The 25,294-nt window shown below is 48.8% G+C and overlaps 1 protein-coding gene across 1 annotated transcript in view; it reads right to left on the reverse strand.

Annotated features, from left to right (window-relative positions):
* GUSB (glucuronidase beta) overlaps positions 1-24,933 on the reverse strand; it is a 29,608-nt gene extending 4,675 nt beyond the window's left edge. The window contains exons 1-11 of the mRNA XM_075013312.1: positions 24,736-24,933; positions 21,184-21,372; positions 18,617-18,798; positions 16,367-16,509; positions 9,578-9,765; positions 8,296-8,448; positions 7,249-7,427; positions 6,134-6,280; positions 4,982-5,066; positions 2,515-2,691; positions 763-898 (exon numbers count right to left, since the gene is read on the reverse strand). Coding sequence (XP_074869413.1) covers positions 763-898; positions 2,515-2,691; positions 4,982-5,066; positions 6,134-6,280; positions 7,249-7,427; positions 8,296-8,448; positions 9,578-9,765; positions 16,367-16,509; positions 18,617-18,798; positions 21,184-21,372; positions 24,736-24,933 — 1,777 coding nt within the window. The remainder of the gene's footprint in view (positions 1-762; positions 899-2,514; positions 2,692-4,981; positions 5,067-6,133; positions 6,281-7,248; positions 7,428-8,295; positions 8,449-9,577; positions 9,766-16,366; positions 16,510-18,616; positions 18,799-21,183; positions 21,373-24,735) is intronic.
* Positions 24,934-25,294: the final 361 nt, after the last annotated feature.

Here is a 25,294-nt window from a genome sequence, read left to right on the forward strand (position 1 = left end):
TCCCAGACTGTGTATAAAAGACGACTGTCTCCTCCTACACCCAGTCTGGCTAAACTGCGGTGTTTGTGGATAGCCATGGTGTCTTACACACTAGCCGTATGTGGCTAATGGGCTGCTAGACCATGGTGAGTTGGTTTGAACACTACATATATTTTCAGAATAATGTGGCTAGTTTGCTTCAGAACTGGTGGGACACCACAGATGTACAGCATAGGGTAGGAAAGTTCTGTTTTGTAGTGTAGGTACAACTCTTGCCAGCTTCCCAAAGACTGGAGCAGTTGGGTCAGTGTATGCTGAACAGCGGCACCAGTTGTGTAACAAGATATGAGTAGGGTGTTGTTGACTGGCTTATGGATCTCATACCTTCTTCACAACTCTCTGGAGAGAGCACTTTTTCCATGAGGGGTGGGGAGGGGTGCGAGAGAGAATGAAGTTTAAGGAAACTTTTGGGATATGTGGTTGTGCTAGGCATCTTTGCCTCTTTCTGAGCCAGTACCCTAATTACTATAGCACATGCTTCTTTCTTTGTTCTCTTGCCCAAAAAGCTTTCTGGGTGGAGAAATGTGATTAAGGGAACATCTAAAAAATATTATGCTGCATTTAAAAGTCTTCAGTGCCACATATAGTAAATACATTTTCTAAAACACAGGCTTGTACTTAAATTTTGTACTATTAGTTCCATAATGTGGAAGACATGATGTTAGGGGAAGAAAATATTTACAATATATTGCAGCTTAGATCTATCATGGACTCTCGGCCTACCTTGATCTGTCATAAAATCAGCAAAGTTCCAGATGAGCTCCCCAATCACGTACTCCTTTCTCTTTTTGTCTAATATTGAATGGTATTCCTTTAGCACAGCCGTATGATATTCCTCACTGAACATAAGAGGTGGGTCCTACAACCAAGAAGGGGAGAAAAGACTCAAACATAAAACAAATCAGGTGTCCAGTAAAGGCCTTCCATTTATTTTATATTTGAAAATACCTGTACTACTATTCATTTGTTTCATCCATCACTGAATTATAGCCATATCTATGGAATGGGGTAGCTGTCCGACAGACTAGAAGCACCAAAGAAGGGTCTCTAACTGAAACTGTGAGGGGAAGTTTACTACAGGTTGAACCTCTCTAGTTCAGTAACCTTGGGACCTGACTGCTGCCAGACAAGAGAATTGCCAGACCATAGAGTCAGTATGTTCTAGCAGCATTACCAACACTTCCACTGCTGAGTGGGCTCTCAGAAGACATTTAGGGGTAGCTGCAGCTAAATAACAGCACAGAACACTGAGAGGCAGGAGCAGTGTCCGTAAATAAACTTTACGGGACAATGGGAAACTTGGCCACACCCACGAAAACTGGTCATCCGACAAACAAAAATTATGCTGGGTTATGGGCGTTGCCAGATGAGAGAGTGCAGGACCAGAGAGGTTCAACATGTAGGTAGTGTTGAATTCATCTTCTACCTATGTTGGCAGCTGCTTTTTGATTTGGGGGGGAGGAACTAGCAACTTTTTTGATCCACTTCTGAATGGACTTTATGGCAGCAGGTTGTAAAATGGTACATCTAAATTATTTCTCTGAAGAGACAGAGAATACCCAGAATTTCCACCCTAGCTGTTTCTCAGCTATTTGCTGAATATTCTCCACAAATGTCCAGACACTGAGAGAATAGTCCAAGATGTATCTTCTGGAGGTTTGACCACAGAAGCGTAAATCAGTGCGTCAGGCATAGCCTGCCTATCAGTGAGTCATCTTAAGAGGAAAACTGCACTGTGATATGTGCATCAGTTAATAATTTACACTTTGCAAACAGGACTACTACGTTAAGCAGCCTTTTAAATAAAGAAAAAAGGAGGACTAGCTACCCCATCAGAATTTTAAAGTGAGAGGTTTTTTAGTTAGGAGGCCAGCGACTCAGATCACGGAAATTTATTAGTGGCCTGCAGCGTACACCAACGCATTTACGTAGGGCTTGTGTCTCCTACTGCCCAGATGGATGTGGTAGTGATTGATTCACTGGGAGGTCAGTTGAGCAGATGCAGTGCAGACTTCCTAAATTGACCTCTGATCGTTCGGACCGTGACTGTGGTACTCCACTCGAAGGAAGCGAATAAGGAGAGTTGATGGGAAAGTTTCTCTCCAACTTAACATGGTTTAGACCCTGCTCTAAGTAGATCTAAGTTACACTGACTTGAATTACGCTACTAATGAAACTCAAATTGCAAAACTTAGATCAGCTTTTCCCTGTAGTGTAGATCAGCCCTTAAAGAGTACTCAAGTTCTGTCTTAGTCCCATTGAAATCAAGAGAAAACTGATTACATTGGGGCCAGTGTATTAACAGTAGAATCCAGTATAAGTTGCATGGCAGCTGAAGAGTATGTTCCCCCTTGTGTTTCACATGTCTCAAAATTAAGGGTTCAGTGAATTTCATGGGTTGGTTGGTTGGTTGTGACTGAATCTGCCTCCTTGACCCAGCACTATGTTTCCCAAACAAATTGTTATGAAACTCACATAGTGAAGCCCAGGAATAGAATCTGCTCCATATTCGCTCTGGATAATTGGCTTTTTGTGGTGGTCATACCACTTCTCAAATTGTGTTTTGAGTTGCAGCTGAATAACTTCCAGATGGCCTTGGTCGTGGTACCAGGAGAAGTAGCTGTTTACGCAAATTACATCCACATATGGGGCCTAAAGAAATAAAGTAGAGCAATATTTGTAAAACAAACAAACAAAAAAAACCCACCAGAGTAACCTGTGTTTATTTAAAAGGCTAGATGCCTCTCTGCTGTAGTCCCATTGGTCTTGCTTAACACTTGACATTTTAAAGCAAAATGAGATTGCCCAACTCCTGTGTTTTTTCCCTCTAGGGGAAAAAAAAACCAGGAGGAAACTCACCAGGTTAAGCAGTTTTCCCCATGAGCCTATGTTAATTTGACATTTTCTCACAGATTTAGGAAGCTGATTACCAGCTCATCCCTAGGTTTGTTAGTCCTTTAGAAAGTCTAGGATGTGAGTTGGATCTGGTTGCACATTTAAACATCCTTTTTAACTTATTAAATAACATGACTATTAATTTAATAGGCAATTATAATGAGTAGTGACTGAGTTCGTGCATCAGTGGTGTAATTGAGGACTAAGGATTTGGCGAGTTATATGCCATTTCTACCACATAGACAGTATGACAAAGGGTAGTAGCCCACTGACGATAAACAGTGATGTTATATGTAAGTTATCCAATGTTCTCTTAACATGTTTTGTAATAAAGTTCTGATATCAGAATTACAGTGTGTAAGTTCTTTAAATTTCTTCTGTGTCTCCCTGAGCTGTCAGAAGAAGCACTTTCTCCTAGAGGCATGGGGACAGACATGCAGGTGTGTTCCAACTAGTGATAGGTGGGGCAATGGGGTAATGAAAAGCAGTTTCCCCTTTGCTGTGTTTAAAACTAACTCACTCAGTTGATTTTGATCCTGCACCAATGGAAGAAAAGTCATAGCTTTCCAAATGTACAAAAGGTCACCGTATGTTACTTAAAGGACAGCCTAGTTTATGTAAAGAAAGGCTAGTTTACTCTGAAAGGAAAATGAAATGTGATTTCTTGCCTGTACGTGTGAGAGTCATTCAGATACAGTAAACCCTTGAGTTACATAGAGGTTGCATTTCTCAAACACTAATGCATAACTCGAATTTTCGTGCAAGAGGAGGGGAAACAGGAACCAGGCTGCAGCCTGGTTCTTGGCTCCCCTGGGTTTGCAGGAGTCGGGAAACTGACTGGTCCAGCAGGACTAATCTGTTTCCTGGCTCCCAGAGTAGCAGAGAGCCGGGAACCAGGGGGCAGCCCAGTTCCTGTCTCCCCACCACTTGTGGGACCCCAACTGGTCAGTTTCCTGGGTCCCACAAGTGGTAGGGAGCTGGGAACCAGGCAGCAACCTGACTCCCTTCCACTTGCGGAGGGGGGGAACTGAGCACGGCAGCAGCCTTGGTCAGTTTCCTGGCTCCAGAGGGTGGAGGAAAGCCGGAACCAGGGCTCCCCTCTGCTCCTTGGAGCCAGGAAACTAACCAGGGCTGCTGCCCTGCTCAGTTTCCTGGATCTGCTGCCTGATTCCTAGCTCCCTGCCGCTCCAGAGACCAGGAAGCCACTCCTGTCAGGGGCGGCAGTGGCATTAACCTGAGACAGTTCTGCACAGAGGGCCTCCATAGTGGGATGCAGCCAACAAAGGCGTTCACGGGCAATATCGGAGCCCAGTTTCTGAACTTCTCCACAGCAGATCCCTGCTGCGGCATCAGATCTGAGTCCAGGTCAGCTGACTTAGGGTCACAGTAGGGGACCCACAGCATTGACATTTGGGCTTGGTCTGGAGGCTCTAGCTCTTGAGACCTTCCTTCCTCTGAGTTCCAGAGCTCCAAACCCCACTGCCTGTACTGTTGTTTTGAGCTCCAAAGTGCAATCCCAAGACAGTTGAGCTGGGCTCTGAAATTTGCAGCCATTGATGTGGGGTATTTTTGCTGGCGTATCCTTAAACTAGAGGTTCAGTCAAGGTTTGTGGAATGATTAGACTATGGAAAGCTGATACACATCTGCCCAAGAAGAACATCAGCTGTCTACAATGAGTTGAGGCAAATACTTTACTTCCTTGGGGTCTCTTTCTATTTTAAGAGGATTTAAGCTATGGTGTAAGTGAGACATTCAAGAGTTAATAGGGGCAATAGAGTGAAACAACTAAACATCTACAGTAAGGTTATATAGTTACACAATGGGTATGATCCTGCCCCTTATAGTCATTCTATTGGACTCTGTTTTAGACTGCAGGATCAGTCCCTGTGTGCTTTTCTTCAGTATGTAAATCAAATATGCTTTCTTCCAAAAGTCTTTCATAGAATGAGGGAGACGAGGGTTATTCCATATTTTACAAAAAAAGAAAAACCTACACTTTTCCCTGTTTTATTAAGAAAACAAAGGCAAAAAGAAAATGAAACTTACACCACGATCCTTAGCGTAATTAGCATTTGACACAAAGGTTACTGGTCTGGTGGGATCAATGGCTTTAGTATGAGTTATCACTGTCCTGTTTACAAACAATAAAACACAAGTACCCATCAACACAAAGAAGAAACAGACTGACATAAGTCAGAACTCTCCCCTTCACGCAGTCTTTGGAACTGGTGTTTAGTTTAATGGGAATTTTTAGAGTAAAGTGTTGCAAGTAATCCCCCTCAGCGTGTGTGTAATGCGAGCTAACACTAAGGAATTAAGAACTCACATGGAGAGGAGACTGTTTTGCCCATGAGAAACAAATCCCTGGAGAAGTGTCTGTCCCTGTAAGATGACATAAGCATAACAAACTGCATCTACACTGGTAGATAAAATAAGTTAACCACAGATAACAGAGTTCTAGCTACGGCAGTAGTGTAGCTAAAATCGACACCTGCACTCAGCTAACTTGTCTGTCTATATTGGGGAAAGTTGGCAGGAGAAACTCCTTGCATCTTGTGAGTACAGGGGGTGACTGCAAAGCCTGAGATGTCGATTTTGCACATCTCTACTATACGTGTGAAACTGAACCCTGGAAGATTGACCCTAAGTGGGTTGATCTTCTAGGACAGCGTTGACAGCCTCGAAGAGAAACGAGTAGGAGGCCAATGTTTTACACACTTGAAGATAATAGCCTGGGTACAGGCCCAAACTCTACATTGGCTTGACTCCACCAAAATCCACGGAGTTAAGCCAGCAGAGAACTTGGATCCTGGTTTTTCTGTAGGAAGGAATGATCAAACCCTCAACAGTTCTGTGTTCACCAAATCATAGGCTTGAACAAATATCTCATTCCAAGTGGATTGCTGATGGCTCTTCAAAGCTCAGCTCAGAAATAGCTGGCTAGGGTGCTGCTGGGGGGCATGAAACTCAATGTGCAAGAGAGTGTATGTGCTGGGGAAATATGTGGTAAGTACAGACCACGTTTATACATACTCCTAGGCTTTACAAAGAAACTGGAAAAGAATAAGGGGCCTTACTACTGGATTCTTGCAGTGCTGCCAGCTTTCCCGATGCTACAGCTTTCTCGTATCTAAAAACTTACGTGGCACACCCATCACTACTGAGTCTCGACATCCATGCACAAGAACGCACGCTTACTTGAAGTACTGAGCTGCTGGAGGTAACTCCGAGGCTGGCTCGTTGGCTACAGACCACATCACAACCGACGGCCTATTCTTATCCCTCCGGATCAGTTCTTCCATCACCACCAGGTGGTGTGCCAGCGATTTGTTCCCAAAGTTTGCCCTTAAAGACAAAAGGAAGCAAGAGCTGATCATTAAAACCCTCCATAAAACTCACCTTAAATCCATCATCAGTGCTAACAATGCAACAGTCTTGGCATATGGGGCCAAAAGTAATCCTGGGCGTAAGTTACTTCCCCACCTGAAATGAAGTTGATTCTGCAGCAGCTGGCTGGTTAGACATTCCAACAAAACAAGTTTTACTTCATTCCCACCTTGCACTAACAACCTCGTCCCTCCTTAGCCAAACCACCAGCACCTCCTCTTTCAGCTTCCTGCTTAAAATACACACTTGAAGCCAGCCTTTCAAAGACCTCTCCAGCACTCCCAAGAGTTCACCATCACCCAGTGCAGCTTGCACGGCCAAAGTAAGAGGAAACCCAAACAAGAGCCTTTGAGCCAAACCTTCCCTTGCCGCCAAACACTGAGGGTCTGGTTTAACGGGTTCCAGAACCACACAGCACCTGATTTGGGGTTTGGAAAAGCAAAACAAGACCAGCAAGGCTCAGACCAAATAGGTCCACTTTCTGTTAAACCCCACCATGTTGGTAGCTCAAGTTACAGCTTGATCTCCCTCCTGAAAGCCCTACTGGGGTAAGGCACAGCTCACCTTTGCAGTGTAGTTGGGATATAAGTGTCCTACAGCCCAGCTCCAGCCCAAGACTGCAGCACAGGTTAGGAATGCAGTTGGTCCCAGCTACACTGCAGCCTTGTTAACCACGTTGAGAAATCGCACTGCTTTTGCCTGGTCCCTCACAGCCAGGCCCAAACTTGTCCTGGGCTGATTTCTGAAGTGGTGTAAGGTCCCTCTGCATTCAGCTAAGATCACCAGGAGCCAACAGCTGCTCACCACACTGGAAAAGCCTTTGCCACGGGCAGGAACTGTGCGTGGTACCCAACACGAGTGTGAATAATCGTTTTTAAGACGGGCGAAGTACAAAGCATGGTGTGAGCTTTCAAACAATCCCTTACTCATATTTCATCCCCACAGCCGGACACTCGTCGATCACCACAATGCCATACGCATCACACAGGTCCATGATCTCCTCTGCATAGGGGTAGTGGCTAGTGCGGAAGGAATTGGCCCCAAGCCACCGCAGCAAGTTGAAATCCTTTACAATCAGGGGCCAGTCCAGTCCTTTGCCACGGATCTGGAAGAGTGGGGAGAAGCAGGCAGGACAAGCCATGGTGAACAAGAATTCCATAACATTTTCCACTGCACTTGTCCCTTCCAGTGAAGGGTCTCAATGTGCTTCATGCTTAGTCGCTTCCTAAGCCTGAACGCACTGCTGTGTGTTACGCCTGTGGAGTCCTGGCTTCAGGTTAAGCATGTTGTCACATTTCTCTCTCTCACCCTGAACTGGCTGGGCACCATCTATTCCCCGCTCATCTTCCCTGGGCAAAGGGTCATGATCAGGCTTGCCCGGGTTCTGTCCCTGAGAGGACAGCACAGGAGCCTTTATACATCAAATGCTACAATATTTGCCATGGGGAGTTTTAAAAGGCTTATACAGAGCTGGAGACTTCATGTTTATGCAAAGAACCTTTCGAGAGAAACAGGACAGCAGGCTCACCCAGGCTGAAAAAATCATTCCTAGTCATTGGAAGCAGGGTTTGCTGTTTCCCAGGTTTTGCAGGCATGTAGCTTCAAGCTAGAGCGTGCGCCTCAGCTGCCCACCTGTAAAATGGGGATAATAATACTTCCTGGCCTTTGTTGGGCTTGTTATTTAAATTGCAAGCTCTTTAGAAGAACGAACATCTCTCAATGGGTATATGCACAGTGTCTAGCCCAACGGGGCCTTGAGCTCCGCTGGGCCTTCTGTCTCACAGCACAGTATAAACAACCTGGCGCTCTCAACCCTTACAATGCTACTGCCACCTGCATAAGTGCACTGTGGGAGGGGGCTGGTTAAGCAATGAACCCTTTGGGTGGTGGGCCCAGAAGTGGTATTTCTTGAGCAGGTTACGGTGGAGTCGCAGCGAGGGGCCTCCCATGCCTCACCCATCCTGTGCTCTTACATCTGCATCTTCGTGTTTGTTGACTCCATGGAAGTAGAAGGGCTTTCCATTGATGAGGAACTGGCTGCTGGTGACATACACGGTGCGGATCCCGACAGGGAGCGTGTACACATCTTCCAACGGCTCACCACCCACCTCCGCCAGCAGCTTCACCTGGAGCCCCAACAGAAACCAGCCTCCACATTTACTCTTCAAGCACAGAGGAGAAATTGCTCAGTTCAACCTCCCTCCCAACCACCACTTGCCCCTCTGGGACCCTGGACAAGCAACCGTGCCCCAGTGAGCCACAGGCATTGTGCTCCCCATCCATCTTACAGCTGTGCCAACACTAACCTCTGAGCTGTCCTATCCTGGCTGCTCCTGGCTCCTTCTTCCACATTCCCAGACTGCTCTCTGGATGCCATCCACCTCGCCTCCTGGGCTGAGGGAGGGCTCAAGCCAGGACAAATGAATCACAGCAGGAGCCCCGGCTAGAGAAGGTGGGGTGTGGTGGAAGAGGGAGAGGAAGGGAGGCAGGTCGGCTGGCTTGGGTCTTGCTCCTTCCACCAGCTTTGACCTGACACCTTCTGGGAATCAGGTTTGGCTTCTGGGCATTGTTTGCCCAGTGTCCAAGCCAAAGAGTGGAATTTAGCCAGTTCAGAGGCAACAAGCCCCAGGAGATTTGGAAACTGGCTGTGGGTTAAGGGATCTAATCTCCAAACACTACATCACATTTAAATCCCCACTTGAGTGGAGGAAATAAATACAGACACATAGGATATCTTATCCACCAAGACTTCAAGCTGAAAATGAAGCTGAATTGTTCTAAGAGGGAAAGAGTTCACTGCAGCTAAATGTTTGGAGGTTGATCAAGATGGATTATTTATCTCCTCTCCCGCCTTGTCAAGCTCTTGTCCATCTCTTGCTGAAGTCCATGAAAAGACTCCCCTTGACTTCAGTAAGAGATGGACTGGGCCTTGGAGACAAGACAACAATGATGATTACAAGCCCTGTAGTAAAATTCTGAAACCAATGGCCTTGCATTGCCCTCCCCACATGCCTCCACCCCCTCGTTCCCAGGGGCTTGGCTTTCAGCTCAGTAAGCCAAGAAGTTAGCAAAACCTGATTTAATCATGGTGCTATTAGCAACTTGGGAATGTGCAGGAAGAGAAACCACATAAGCGGGAGTTTTAAGCGAGGAGAATTAAGGAGGCCAGGCTTCAGTATGCCCATGGATTTCAGTAATCCCAGGAAGGGAATGAGATAAGAGACACACAAAATGGGATAAATATGTGCATGTTACCTCTAAGTAATAAAGGTATCCAGGGTTTTCATGCATCAGATAAGGCCACCAAAGCTTTGGTTTCACTACTTTCAACTCTCCGCTTGGTCCATGGCCCGTAGTGACTACGTCTCCCTCTTTCTCACGTAGAGTCAGCAACAAGGAGTAGTTGATGTCGCCAACCACTGACACCTGATATCGCACCACACCTAGCCCAAAAGAGAGCATGGAGCAGGTGGGAGAGATCCTTCTCCCATCAGACACGTTCCCTGCTCCCCCATCTCTACCGCTGGATACACCCAATAACCACGTCACTGATGTGCTACCTGCTGGGTTTCAAGTTATTGATGCGTCTTAATTAGAGCTACCCAGGTTGTTTCTGCCCTGTCTGAAAGCCCTGACTTAGAAGCTGTGCTTCCTTTGGAGCAGTAGCCTGCATTGGTTACTCCTTGTAACCCAACTTCTCTGTTGTAAAGAATTGATGGGGACTGTTTGTCTCATCAGCTTTGAGTACCGGAAAATAAAGGTTTTGTCGCTTCAAATCCAGTCCAAGGGATCAGCGGATGCACGATGGTACCAGGGATGACTTGGCCTGTATGACAAGTGTGGTGGGTCTCAGGCCAGTTCCCAATGGAGTGGTGTGCCATCACGACTCACCCTTCCTTCTACTGGCCCCGTTGTTGGCCTGTTCAGTAGAGACAGCAGACCATGAATGGACTTTATAGAGCACGAGTGGGCAAAATATGGCCCATGGGCTGGACCTGGCCTGCCAAGACCCTCAGACAGGCTCCCTGCCTGCTGTAGCCCCAGGCCACCCAACATGGCTGGCTGCTGGAGCAAGGCGCCACACTCCTTGTGGGAGGGAGAAACTTCACCGGAACTGGCCAGTGAGAGCTGCCAGGATTGTGCTTGGGGTGGGGGCAGTGTGCCATGTCCTCCCCTCCCCCAGGGTCGCATGGCACAAAGAGGCACATGGTCTGAGCAGCCTGGGGCTGCAGCAGGTAGAAAGCCTATCTGAGGGTCCCATGGGGCTGGTGGGTGGGCACTGTCTAGGTAAGCACCTCCCAGCCAGAACCTGCCTCTGGTACCCCAACCTCTCCTGCACCCCAACTCCCTGCCCCAGATCACCAGCCAAACCCTCTGCACCTCCCTCACCCCAGGTCACAATTCCCTCTCAGACCCTGCATCCCTTCTCAGGTCAGTTCTTGTCTGCACCTATACCCCCTCCTGAACCCTGCCCCCCAACCCCTGCCCCAGGTGACTCCCCAGCTCTCTCTCAGACCCACACCCCCTCCTGCAGCCCACTTCCCTATGCCAAGCTCTGTTGTGTGCCCAGTGCATCCAGCCTCTGTCCCAGCCTCCGCATGCCCTCCACAGAAAAGCTCAGCCCTGGCCCACTTACCAAAATCATGTAAGGGCCCCATCAAAAATTACTGCCCCCCCCCAAAGAAACACTCAGCCAAGCACACAGCTAGGGTGGTATTGGTGGAGCTGGCAGGGCCCCTGCCCACCTGTCTCCAGGGCTTGTCAACACAGGGCTGAATACACGCACATACACACTTATCAGAGTTGGCTTCCCAGGTCTCTTGTTCTCAGCCCAGCAGCTGTAAGTTTGCACTGCACCCTGCAATGACCCATGCTCACTAACTCCTGTGTCCCTGCCAAATGAGCTCCCAGTCTTGCAAGACAGTCACTGAACCTGCCCAGAATGGCGAGGGAGAGCACCTGGGAATCACCCTTCCCAGTACCTGAAGTAACAGGGACCTGTCAGATAATGGGGGCCTGGCCAGGTAGTTGATTCAAGCACAGCCAATGGGGTGAGAGAAGGATGTTTGGTAGGAGCAGGCAACTGAGACAAAAGGAGAGAGGCCGGCAAAGCCAGGGATGTGTACGGGGGGATTTGACAGGCACTAGCGATACAGGAAAACACAGGGCTAGAGCACCGAAAAGGAGAAGCTTGCCATTTACCCAGCAGGAAAGAGGGACACAGCACGGTGCGAAGATAGGAGGGACAGACAGCCACCCTCGGCGTGTGCGCCTATTGGTGGTGCACATCAGTACATGCCTTAGGTGGAGAAAAATAGAGGGGACCCAAGACATAAGGTCAGAATAGCACAGAAGGAAACCTGGAAAGTAATTAGCTGCATCCCTGTATCTTAATATGAACAAGGGGTGGAAATCTAAATCAGATTGGGATTTATTGGAGCATTGACCTGCAGCTCTCAGGAATGGGGTGCGGGAAATAATTACTCAGCACCCACCCTGGCTTAGGAGCTGCACCTGCACCAGGAAAGCTACAGGGAAAACCATGTTTATGAGCAGCTGTCCTCAATTCAACTCTGCAGGGGACACTAAACAGAGGCTGTATCTAACAGAGAGGAAACTGTGCTAGTCTATACACTATCAAAACAAAAAAACCTAATAAACTTTTATGCTAGTCTTTAAAGTGCTACTTGACTGCTTTTTGTTTTGAGGCTGTATCTAGACTAGCCCACAACTTCGAAGGGGGGCGTGGTAATTAGGGTGTTGGGAGATTACTAATGAAGTGCTGAGGTGCGTATGCAGCACTTCATTAGGCTAAATCCCCCCCACGGCAACTTCGCAGTGTGAAACTTCGAAGTGCTGGCTCACATGTAGCCACAGGTCAGCTGGGGGTACTTCAAAGTGCCTGTGCTACATCTAAATCCCTTTACTCCTCAAAATTTGAAGTCTGACACTTTGAAGTTGCTGCGGAGGCGATTTAGCCTAATGAGCACTTCACTAGTAATCTCCCAACACCCTAATCACCGTGCCCCCTTCGAAGTTGAGGGCTAGTCTAGGCATAGCCAGAGAGCTGCATCCATGCGTGCAAAATGAAATGGACCTGCTAAGCGCAAATCCCTTTATTTCCCTAGACTGTTACCTGCCTTTGCTGTCACTTCTCTAAGGCTGCGTCCAAATTGCCAAGAATTGTCGGCAAAAGATCTGCAAATTGCACAATACATTTGTGTTGCTCCTGCCAACAGTTCTGTTGGTAAAGGCTTCCCCGACACGGGGACAAATGTTGGGAAAACCCCTCTGCTGACACATCCCTTCTTCCTCATGGAATAAGGCAGACCGGGCTGTTGGCAGAAGGCTCCCAACGTGGCAGACTTCTGGCCAGAAGACCCAGTCTACACAGGTGGGCTGGTAATTATGCACTAAATCACCTGGTGGGGGGGTGCTGATTACCCAAAAAAGTGGATCAAAGGGTCACAAGGCAAAGGAACAGAGGGCTATAAAAGAAAGGCTGTTAGTGACTCGGAGGTAGTAGAGGAATGGGGGATGCTCATTACAGTGATCAGATGGCAGTTCCATCACTTGGAAGAGAAGCTATAAGAAGAGCTGGATCCAGGACATGCCCAGAGCACTCTGACCTAAGCCCAAAGAAGAGGTGAGGAAACAGGCAGGGAAATGTGTGTGTGTATTATTTTGTCTGAATGTTTATATCTTCTGTCTGTCCAAATAAGACAGAGTGGTTTAGAATTCCCTTTCGACCAGCCTGTGTGTTACATGCGTCAACTATGCTGTATCCCTGAATGGTAAATGGTAAACCAGAGCACCCAGGCTGGTGGTCTCGGAAAGGCCACAGTTATGCCACTGGGAAGCTTGGCAAAGCCTGCTCCTGTCAGGTCTCCAGCCATGGGCCTGCCCTCTGTTTCTCAGCTCTCTGAAAGGGGTGGGAGACAGGAGCTGCACCCGACAGGATGCCTAGGAAACCAGAGGCAGTGCTCAAGTGCTGTTCAGACTGAGGAAGTTTAGCAGCACACAGGTTCCAGCCTCGTGGAACCCGAATGCACCTGTCTGGTAAGTGGCCTAACTGGGGGAGAGCAACTAGGGCTCTGTCAAGCTCTCTAGGAGCACTGAGAGTTTGGCCACTGACCCCAAATGGAGCCAGCTGGGGGCTCGTAAGGCCACACATTAATGCAGGCTGCATGAAGCTGAGGTGTGTGCAGAGCTCACTGAAAGGAGGAAGGAGCTGGTCGATATAGGGTTAAGGACCCTGGTCTTAGTGTCTGGAGATTCCCTACTTTGCCAGAGGTTACCTGTATGACCTGCTTATGCCTCAGTTTCCCAGGTATGAAACAGGCCCAATAGCCTTACCTTGTGAGGGTCAATGCATTAAGGACTGTAAGTCAGCGATGGTGGACAACAAATGCTGAGTGGGCTCTCTGAGTGGCCCTCCTTCACCTCGGTGGGCTGCTGCAGCCCCCCAACCCACAAGGGTTCCACCTGCAAGGAACAGCTGATTCATGGCATTCCAGCTCTGGGAGTGGGGGAGGGAAGCTAGGACAGCGCGCGAATCAGGTGATTTGTGTGCTCCTAACATGCTGGGAGAGAGGGGGAGGAGCAGGTAAGTGCCTGGCTCTGGTGCCCTGGCATGCAAGAGGCATATGAGAGAGGAGGGCAGCCAGGAGGTCCATGGGCTACAGGCAGAGCCCCAGTGGGATGCCTGTGGCCCGCAGGTTGCCCAAAATCAGTGTTTCCTGTAAGCTGAGCTCTTAGGCTGCCACCAGCTGATTAGCAGGGTGCCCACAGCCACCCACAGTGGGCAGCCTGTGTTTCTATTGGTGGTGCACATCCACACATCCCTTGGTGCACATAACAAAATTTATTCTCTTTGTGACAGGGTGTACCAACCCTGCACTGGACCTGTAGGGGTTAACTCTAGCTACCTGGCTGAGAAGGCCCAGCCCCCATAGCCCTGCTGGGCATGCTCCAGCTGGAGGCCTGCTATAAAGGCCTGTGCAGAAGCATACTCAAGACTAACTGCCCCAGGAGGGGTTGGTGGAGCAGCAGCCATGGATGACCTCTAGCTGGTTTGAGTGTTGGAGGCCAGCTAGTGAGGAATGGCTGGAGAAGATCCCTATCTGGAGGAAACTGGTGAGGAAGATAGAACTGTGATTCAGGCAGGAAGTAGCCCTGGGTGGGGAGTTAACTACCCTGAGAGCTCAATGTGTTTTGGGCAGCTTTGCCACCAAGCTTGGGATAGACCGTGTCCCTGCTAATAGGGCACCACAGCAGGACCCTGGAGGGTGGGCCTGGGTCTGCCTACCTCCCCATGGGCCCTGAGGCACTGTGATGCTGACTCTGGCTCCTAGGCCCCGTTGCCCTGAGTGGAGAGTGTGATTGCTGTGTGTGTGTGTTCTTTTTTTTTAATCATCTGTGGCTGCTGAGCAGGACTGGAGCCAGTAATCACAGGTGGTGGAGCACCTTTTGAGGGGCCTTGGAGTCCCAGGAACCTCCCCCTGAAGGGGAAGGGTGTATCTACCCCCTAAGGTTGCCAGACTTTTGGAAAACTTATGTGGGACAGGCAGCCCCATCTCTGGGGTCCCCAGCTGGAGGGCAGATGGACTCTGAAGCCCTGTGGGATCCCTAGCTGTGAACCTGGAAGTGGGGGACCCCAGCCAGGAGTGAAGGACCCTGCAGTTGGGAGCTGGCTGGAGCGTGGAGCCCCAGCTGGCAGCCCCAGCCATAGGGTCCCTGGCTGCAGATGAGGGAGCTTGCAGCAGTGGGGGATCCCTGGCCAGCAGCAGGGCACCCTGTCCTGGAGCAGGGCACACTGCAGCTGGGACACTCTTTTTTGCATAAATGCAGGATGCTGGACTTCTCAAGAAATTTTGGGACTGTCTGGCAACCCCCCTGCCCCCCCCCAGATGTAAAATATTAGCAGGAACATTCCCCTCCACTGCTGTATGTGCTCAGGTCTGAGTGAAATGTGGCCTGTGTCACTATATAGGAGGCATACGTAGAAGGGCTTTTATGTAACAGAAAAGTCCTGTGGGTAGTTTTATGGCACTTATGAAGTCATCTCCATTAGCACTGGTGCCCATGCCACTTAGTCAAAGCAGGATTGGCCCTTGCACAAAATTCCGCCTCAACTTCATGAATCCTTTCCCCTGACCAGATCAGTGGCTCTCACTCTTTGGACGACTGTGCCTCTTTCAGGGGTCTAATTTGTCTTATGTCCTCTGAGTTTCACCTCCCTGAAAAATGACTTGCTTACAAAAATCGGGCATAATAAACAGTATCACACTACACAATTTCTGAAAAATGGCTCAATTGCTCATTTCTGCCATGGATCTATACAATAGACTGAGTGGAAGATGTTGTACTTCCTTTTCAGCGTACCTGAAGCCCAAGCTGAAGTCCATGTCCAAGTCCCACCACTCAGGGCTGGAGCATGTAAGTTAACTTCATGGGGGGGGGCGGGGGGCCCTCTGTGTCATGTAGCCTTAGGTAATTGCCTTGGTTCCCACCCCGCTACTTTCAGTTCTGTACTTGTAACTCCCCCAAACCTGTTCCATGACCCCCTGGGGAATTATGATCCCCAGGTCGAGAAACACTGAACAAGGCAAATATCTGAGTGAGCTGATGTGCCCACTGGAAGATCTCTGCATGTCCCTGGGTGAGAACCACTGGACTATTGCCACAGAAAAGTAGCCTGGTTAATTTGTATCTTCACAGAACAACAAAGCAGTCCTGCAGCACTTTAAAAGCTAAAACAAATCAAGTGTCAAGGACTGCTTTTTTTTTTTTTTTTTTTTTGTTTCACTAGCCTATTGTGTCAGTCAAGTGCCTGTGTTCTCTGTTCTTAAACACCCTAAGCAGATTCTTACAACACTTGCATTCCAAGGAGCGCACACAGCTGCACACGCACACATCCAAAAACCCATGACATGATTTGTTCAACCTACCCAAAACTTCCCTCAGCAAGAAGCTCTCCTGTTGCCACCTTTCACCTCCCCTGTTGGATCGGAAGAGAGCTCTCGTAGTTGCCTGAACACCTACCAACATTCTCTTTCAGGGTTGTGGTAACATTTATGTCGTCTATGTAGACAGTTGGGGTTGTATAAAGCACAACCGGACGGTGAATTCCAGCGTAGTTAAAGAAATCGAACTTGGTTTTCTGAACAAAATAGCCCTTGGGATACCTGTATGAGGGAGGGAGAAGACTTACTTGCTGTTTGACAAGAATTGAATAGCAAAATAAACAATGTTAGTGACACACTCTTAAAATACTCCTACATTGGGCCTTGTTCTTAACAAACATGTGGACAAAAGTAATCCAGTGGATATAGTGTACATGGGGTTTCAGAAATCCTTTGACATGGTTCCTGGATACAGGCTCTTAAGAATGGTAGGCAGTCATGGGATAAGAGGGAAGTTCCCTTTATGGATCAGTATCTGGCTAAAAGATAGGAATTACTCAACATACAAAACGCACAAGCAGTTCTGTAGCATCTTAAAGACTAACAATGTTATTTGATTAGCTTACAAGCTGTTGTGGGACAGACCCAGACCTGCAAGTGTCTATTGTGAATATCGAGGTGGGGAAACCTTCCTTGTAATGTGTGATAATTGATATCTTTGAGTCTGAAGTGAAAGGGGTCAGACTTGAAAATAAATTCCAATTAATGTCCCTCTTTGCAATCTGGTGTGAAAATCTTTGTTTCAAAATGCAGATGACCATTAAGTGTTGAATGCTATGGCCTGCAAAACTGATATGCTCACTTACCAGTTCGTGTATTTAGATTCCTAATGTCCATACTCTCGTGCATTTGTTCTTTGGCAAAGTGATTGTCTTGGACTACTTAATATACAAAACTACTCAAGATAGTGAAATCCAGAATTGATTGCCAAGAATTACAAAGGGATCTCACAAAACTAGGTGACTGGCAATGGAAAAGCAAATTAAATTCCATGTTGATCAGTGCAATGTAATGCATTCTGAAGAACAATAATCCCAAGTACACATACAAAAATTATGGCATCTAAATTAGCAATTAGCATTCAAGAGAGGAGTTACTGTGGATAACTCTTTGAGAACATCTGCTTACTGTGCAGCAGCCATCAAAAAGGCTAAAGAAGCCACTAGGAAAGAGAACTAAGAACAGAGAGGCATTGGGATATTTTCCCATATAAATCCGTGGTGTGCCCACACCGTAAGGACCATGTGCAGTTTTGGACACTATCTCAAAAAGATCCCTTAGAAGAGGAAAAAGTACACAGAAGGGCAACAAAAAATGAAGAGGGGTATAGAGCTTCCATAGGATGTGAGATAAAGTTGGGGATTTTTCATTTTAGAAAAGAGAACTACAGTAACCCCCCAAGTTACACATAGGTGATATTACTCAAATTTCACACAAGTAGGGAAGAGATGGGAACCTGGTGGTGGGAGCCTGGATCCTGGCTACTCTGTGCTTGCAAGAGCCAGGAAACTCCTGGCTCCTGAAGTGGTGGGGTGCTGTCTGGTTTCTGGCTCCCCGCCACTCACCATTTCAACTCATGCTAATGCAAGGAACACAGAAGTCAAAATCGTGTATGTCAGGGGTCTACTATATGGGGATGGTTGTAATCAGCAACCATGGGCTCAGCGTCCCTTGGTGTCTGATGCCTCTCTTACTATTTCCTTCCATCTTTCCCTGTCTAGTGCGGCATGGCTTAGTTTCTATAGACTAGCACCACTATGATATAGGTCTATGAAAGCATGAATGGTTTGGGGAAAATGATGGGGAGGTGTTAGTAAACTCTACACATAAAACAAGAACCAAGGTTTGCCTAATTAAATTAATGGGCAGCAGCTTTAAAACGAAGATAAGGAAATGCTTCACCCAATGCAGTTGTGAAGGCTTAAAATATTACTGGGCTCAAAAAAGTTGCGAGGTAAGATCACGGAGTATAGGGCTATCAGTGATTATTAGACAAGATGATCAGGGATGGAACTCCTTGCTTGGGTGTCCCTAAACTGACTTCAAGAAGCTGTGACTGGCTGACTAGGGACAGACCACTCATTAAATTGTCCTGTTCTACTCATTCCCTCTGAGCCTTCCAACAGCAGACAGCAGGATACTGGGCTAGATCCTGTTCCCAGGATCCAGTATGGCTGTTCTTATGCTCCACCAGACTTGCTGTTAATGCTACAGTGGGATTAACATGACTGCTTCTGCACAAACTACGTGGTTCCTAGGACACAATTAATGAGGACAAGTCTGGTGCATAATTTCCATCACTGCCCTGGTGGCCATTCAGTGAACTCACTTCGATGAGTCTGACATGAACTGAATGGAGCCTGGAGGCAGGGTGTGAGGTGTCAGCGTATTGTTGAGCGCAATGGTGATGCGGCACAGTGCTCCGGAGCTGGCTTGAACAATCTTGCTTATGTCTGCTTCGAAGGGCAGGTGGCCCCCTTCATGCTCTGTAACATTCACTCCATTGACCCACTGCAAAAAAGAAAGAGGAGAGGCAGCATTAGATAGCACAGGGAAGCATGGGCTGGAGGAGAAAATGAGCTCTCCAAACACACATGCCAAGGTCAGAGCTCTCCTTTGGAGAGCTCATGTCTGCAGCACTGCTAGGCACCTGCTCCCATTCACAAAGCCACCTTCACAGGGGACTTATCTGGTCGCTTTGGGCGTGTCAATATCTGTCATCTTTCAGCCCTGAAATACAGTAACAACTCAGCTATTAGCTCTACTGCCAGAGGGTCAATGGAGCTAGGCTGGAAAAATGCCACTAGGTCCTTGTTCTGAGTTCTCTGCACCTGTAGTTCAGTTCTACCTGTTTGCAGCTCACAGAGAACCTGCTGAGTGCAGAGTTAGCTGTAGGCGAGGTGTGCAGACCTGTACCAACAGAACCCCGTCCATTCCTCAGGAGTGTGGACTTGTCCCTGTGCAACATTATACAGGCTGAAACTCTCTTGTCCGTCAACATCCCTCATCTGGCAGGACCCTGGATGTTGCTGGACCAGAGAGCACTCAACAGGAGAGAGAGCTCCAGATGAGCAGGGCCAGAGCAGAGCCCTGCTGGTAGCCGGAACCGCCCCCGCAGCCAGCCCACTCTGGGGCACCCCAGGGATGTCCTGGGGAAGGGACCCAGGTCAGGGAGCCCACTACAGACAGTTTGGCTGGGATTTGGGAACCCCACTGTGGGGAGCCCAGCCTTGGTGAGGAGCCCTGTGTCAGGGAGCTAGCAGGAGCCCAGCTGGCAGCCCTGCAGCCGCAGAGAATCTGGCTAGAGCAGGGAAGCCCAGCAGCCCCATGGCAGAGCCCTGCAGGAGTTGGGGCCCCTTCCAGGCAGCCTGGGGGGCCTGATGTCCCCTCATCTGGCAAATCCCCTCGTTCAGGTCCCAAGGGTGCCAGACAAGGGAGGTACAACCTGGACTAAACATAACCCCCGCCACCCCGGTAGCTGTCAATGGGAGGGCTTCTCCTGATGACTTAGCTGCCAGCTCTTGGGGTGGTGGATTAACTATGGGAGCACTCGCTCCACTCAGGGTAGGAGTAGCTTGATGTAAGTGCTATGGTGGTGCAGCTGCATTGGCAATACAGTGTTTTTAGTGTGGCCAATGGTCCTGGAGTGAGAAGTGCAGGGAGGCTGCTGCCACCCCTTCCCCTCTGCATGAAGCGGTTTCTTTCAGGGCAGGCATACACTTAACGGGAGATCAACCTATTCAGGCTCAATCTCCCAGAGTTCATTTTTTGCATATCTGGTAAAGATGTGCAAAAGTGATCTCTCTGGGGTCTACAGTCAACCCACTGTACTCAAGGAAGGGAGACCAATGGGGGATGTGCTCTCTCTGACCTCCCTCAGTGAGGACAGACCTTACAGTCAACTGCAGATATGCAATTCTAGCTACGGCAGTTGACTGTAAAGTCTCATGTAGACAAAGCCTTACAAACAGGATTTACAGTTGGGGGTCAGTGGCTCTCAGCCACCCCTACTACATAAACTGTGGGCACACCTACACTGTAGGGCTGGAACAGTGCATTGTCAAACATAATATTGCCATGTTCTTCTAGATCAGTGCCTCCCAAATGGTGTTCCGTGGAACCCCAGGGTTCCGCCAAGTAAAAATAGGATTCCGTGAGAAAATTCTATTGCAGCTCTGGAGCCTCATGCAGCTCTATAAGGAGCCATTTGCAGCTCTGGACACTGCCACCACTGACTCCTCTGCGGCTCCCTGTCCTGCTGCTGCTGAAACTGTAGAACTAAACTTAATTGGTTTAATAGCCAGCAGGGTGGTAGGAGGGATCCGCTCATTAAACCAATTGAATTTTGTTCCATTATTTCAGTGGTGGCAGGGCAGAGAGCCGCAGAGAACCCCTCACTTGCTCTGCTACCTGAGCAGCCACACCCCTCTGGTAGGCATAACTCGCCTGCCAATGGGAACACCTCATGCCAGCTTTCCTTCTGGTGGGCACACATAGACACCTGGTGTAGGCTCCCCAGACTAGGCTCCCCTAGTCCTGGGGACTAGTTTCGTTCTGAGGCAGGTTAATTCTGGGGATTGGAAGGGGTGGATTTGGGGCTGAGAGGGGTTAGGCCTGGGGATGGGGGCAGGTTTGCAGGATGGGGGTAAAACTTGGGGATAGGGGTCAGATTTGAGGGCTGAGGCAGGTAAAGTCTGGAGGTGGGGGGTGGGTTTTGGGGACAAAGGGGTCTAAAGCCTGGGAATGGGGTTCTGTAAAATTCTTCTGTGGCCACACAGAATTGGGGAATGCTGTTCTAGAACATGCAGGTGGAATTCCCTAAAGCAGCTGTTATTTTGAGAGCCTCTGAGCAGGGCTGGATGCTGGTCCAATCGCTCACCAAGCCACCATACTTACAACTATGGAGTAATAGTGGGCACTGCCCACCCGCAGCACCACTCGGGTGCGGAGGGCATTCAGCAGCCAGCTCCTGGGAAGCAGCACCTCTTTCTCATACCAAACCCAGCCAACGTAGTTCCGCAGGGCGGGATCTTGTGTGAGCTCGTTGAAGCTGGCGGGGACCGGCATGTCGATCACAGGCCCGTTCTGACAGGATCAAGGGAAACAGAGGGAAACGGTTCAATTAGGACTGAAAACAAGTGTGACGTCTGATAGCAGTTTAATACGAGGCTTGTGAGTCAAAGGGCGAAAAATTCCACTGTGGGCCGGATTCCATCCACGGCCAGATTCTGTCTGACACGTGGAATAAATTGCCTTAGGCCGTTGTAGAATTGCCATTAGCGGAGTTATTTGAGAACAGGCTGGATAAATATCTACTAGGGACGATATAGATCGGAGTGGCCAACCCATGGCTCCAGCTCAGAGCCACGTGCCGACACTGCTTACCATCACTTTGTGCACGTGCCCCAGCTCTTGGGGGAGTACACGGTGGTGCCTCCGGTCAATCCCAGGCATTAGCAGGAGAGATGCTGAATGCCAGCCTGGCTCCTTCCACCTCCTGCAGCTCTCAGTGCTGCAGCTCTTCCAGCCCCCTAGCTCTGAGCCGCCCACGTGAAGGTAGAGCATGGTTGCTCCCAGCCTGCCAGCAGCCTCTGACACCATGGCTGCTGCTCAGCGCCATTGCAGGCAGTGGCGGCCAGGTGCCGACATGCTCCACGTACATGGGACTGGGGGAGGAAAGCTCCTGCACCCTGCTGCAGCCACCTCCTCCCAGCTCCCCCAGCCGTAGCGGCAGCTCTGGTGAGTCTCCAGCAGTTATTTAGAAGGTGGCAGGGGAGCTGGCAGACAGCGTCCGTTATGTCCCAAGTCTGTTACGTTGGGGTCTGTTAAATCGAGGGTTTACTGTACACCCAGGGGGATTCTACAGCATTGCAGTTTACAAAGGATTTAAAAAATAGCTTTTTCTAGTACTGCCCATGTTATAACCATCTGGTCACTGGTTCCCCAGAAGAGCCATTACTGAACTGGAAGCGCTTTTGGCAGAGTGAAGTGACTACTTAGTTTGGGGAAAATTACTGTGGTCGCAGCTGCCCAGGACAGTGACTGCTGGGTGAAAGTGGGGAAGTGGGTGTGGTTGGTGATGTCTGGTTCTGGGGGAGGGAGGGCATTGGGTTACAGTGGGAGGGCTGGGGGTACCTGGGTCTGGGAGAGGGGGGTTGGGGAGCATGAGTCTGGGGGAGGGAAAGGGCATTGTCCCTCATAAGCCTTCTGAAAATCTGGCAATCCTACTGGGCCCCTGTGCGGGGGCGTGGCTTGGCCCCATGGAGGGGTGGTTAAGTCACCGGGGGGGGGTGTGGCTTAGGCCCTGCACAGGGTGGTTAAGCTGCCTAGGGGCAGTTTGGGCCCCTGCACGGGGGGATCGAGGCTTGAGTGCCACCACTGTTTGTTTGTTTTTTTTAAGCAAAAAAAGCACTGAGGCTACCTAACCTGTTTCCGTGCTTTTGAAAACTCCATTGACTGTATCTTTAGGAACCTAAGTACCATGGAAAAAGTTAAAGGTGGGGAACCTTTTTTGAGCTCAAGGCCACTGAGTTATAGAAAAATCACTCCCTTCACTCATGCAATTTGGGATGGGTGTGAGGGGTATGGGTGGGAGGTGGGGTGCAGGGTTGGGGCAGGGGATGGGGTGCCTACCTGGAGCAGCTTTGGGGGCAGGGGGAATCACAACAGGCTCTACACCATCCTGAGGTGGCAGGCATGAGTCCATGCCGCCTGCTGCTCCCATTGACTGGGATTTCTGGCCAATGGGAGCAACAGGGGTGGTGCCTGCAGGACAGGGGAAATCTGTCCCTTATCTGGTGCAGAGCCATGGGCCAGATCTGGCCCACAAGGCTCAGGGCTTCCCCCAACCCTGCAGCAGAAAGCAAGTGCCAGATCATCCCATGTGGGGTTTGCAGGGCTGGGTAGGGGAGCTCTCAGCCTCAAGGTCTGGGTACAGGAAAGCTGCAGGCCAGATGTAGAATCAGGATGTAGGTGTAAAGGGTTATAACAATTCTGTGATTACAAACTACTACAAGAAAATAACCATTATATATGCATTTAAAAAAAATCATAAAAACGCATTTAAAAAACTAAATGTCAATGTTGCCATTTGCTCTGTGTTGATGAACTCTTCTGGGGGGCTTTTGATTGTAGTTTTTTGGGTTAAGGACTACAGTGTTTCTACAGATCCAGCACAATGGAGCCCCAATCTTGATTGACTACCATCCCATAAATTTTAACACAGACCCCTAAATATTCAAAAATAACGGCATGCTTTCTAGAAAGTTTAACCCAAAATTACATAACACTACTTTATCGTCCTGTATTCTTAACTATCCTAACATCAAACATTTACTGTACACCAATTCTTTCATTTGTAATAGATTCACTAGTGTGTGTGTGTGTGTGTGTGTGTGTGTGTGTATTGGCTACTTGCTAGAATCATTCAACTCTTTCCCAAATTTTACAATACCAAGCATGCAGAACTACTGTTCAGCAAATTGTATTAATTTCAGAAGAGCTAGGTTTGATATAATCAGTACAGTCACATTGTCCAGTTCAAACAGTCACATGCTTCCAAGTGTCCTAGTTCAAGCCCTTGTGAATGAAACAGGGAGATGATAAAAGAGCACTCAGTTTTCTTGATCACTTCCTGGAAAGAAGTGTTAAGATGAAAAGCACTACTGAAATGCTCCACAGTAACGGAGAGGTAGCCTCGTTAGTCTGTACTCCAGCAAAACAAAGCAGCAGAAATGTAGCACTTTAAAGACTAATAAAATGATTTATTCAGTGACAAGCTTTCGTGGGGCAGACTCACTTCATCAAGTCCATTTTGTTAGTTTTTAAAAGTGCTACATTTCTGCTGCTTTTTTTGTTCAAATGCTCCACATTATCCACGCAATGTAAGCAGTAAACAGCCACTGATTTGCCTTCAGTTAAATAGAAAAGGGGAAGCTAGAGTCACACGTCCATGTAATAGGAAACGAACCATTAAGCTGTACTACGGATATCCTTTTTTTTTCTTCCTCTCTAATATAGAATCCACAAGTATGCTTGTGTTTCAGAAAACACCAAATGAAGGACAGGATGGAAACAGACCTGTCAAAGAGCAATTGGAGGAAAGAGGCTCTCTTTCCCTTTTTGTCTCGGTCTGATATGTATGATGCTTGTTTCCTGCTTTTTCATTAGAAAGGGCCTTTGAGCCGAATCCCCCAGCCCTGTTTTATACCTGACTTCACAGACCTTGACTTGAAGGGGTTGAAAGCCTGATGCCAGGAAGAGGCATTCTCACTCTTATACAAATGGGGTCATGCGACTGTCCGCGCCTGGGCCCCCAGCACTGGCCACACAAGTGTTATCTCACCTGCAGCAGGAACCCAGGAGAGACTCTCTGCCCACAGGCAGGCCAAGGTCAGCTTCAGATACCCTCATTGTTACTACTGCCCCAGATGTGCTCCCCCCACATACCTGTCTCAAGGGCTGCCGGAACCACTGCTGCACAAAGCCCTCGTTCCGCTGCTGTGAGAAATCAGCCCTGAAGCTCCAGATGCCATTCAGCTCCTTCAGCTCCCTGGAGGCAGACTCCCTGGGGTAGAGCATCCCTTTGCTGTGGGCGAGCGCCTGGCTGCAGAGCAGCAGCAGGGCCAGAGAACAGCACGGAGCCATGCTGCTGTCTGCTGGGCAGCTCTGGGAGGCAGTGAGGCGCAGCTGACAGCCAGGAACCAGAAAGCACTCACGTGACTTGCAGGTGGAGGCACTGGCAGCCATCTTGCTTATGGGCTTGCCAGGCGCTCTGTGTGCCTGAGACAGTGACAGGACATGGATGTGATGTGTGCCATGGGGCGGGAGGGTTATAGGTTTTTTTTTTTTTTTAAACCTAGACTGAGGCCGCTTTACTGGCCGGTTAAGAAAGCTGATAGACTCAGTAGCCTCCTAGTAGGATAAGAACCAACATTTCCCAATGAAACCTCATACAGAATCCAAACCCGGTGCTGCTCTCGGGTGGTCAGAACTGGACACCCCAGTC

This window comes from Carettochelys insculpta, chromosome 19, assembly GCF_033958435.1.
Source record: "Carettochelys insculpta isolate YL-2023 chromosome 19, ASM3395843v1, whole genome shotgun sequence".
NCBI lineage: Eukaryota > Metazoa > Chordata > Testudines > Carettochelyidae > Carettochelys > Carettochelys insculpta.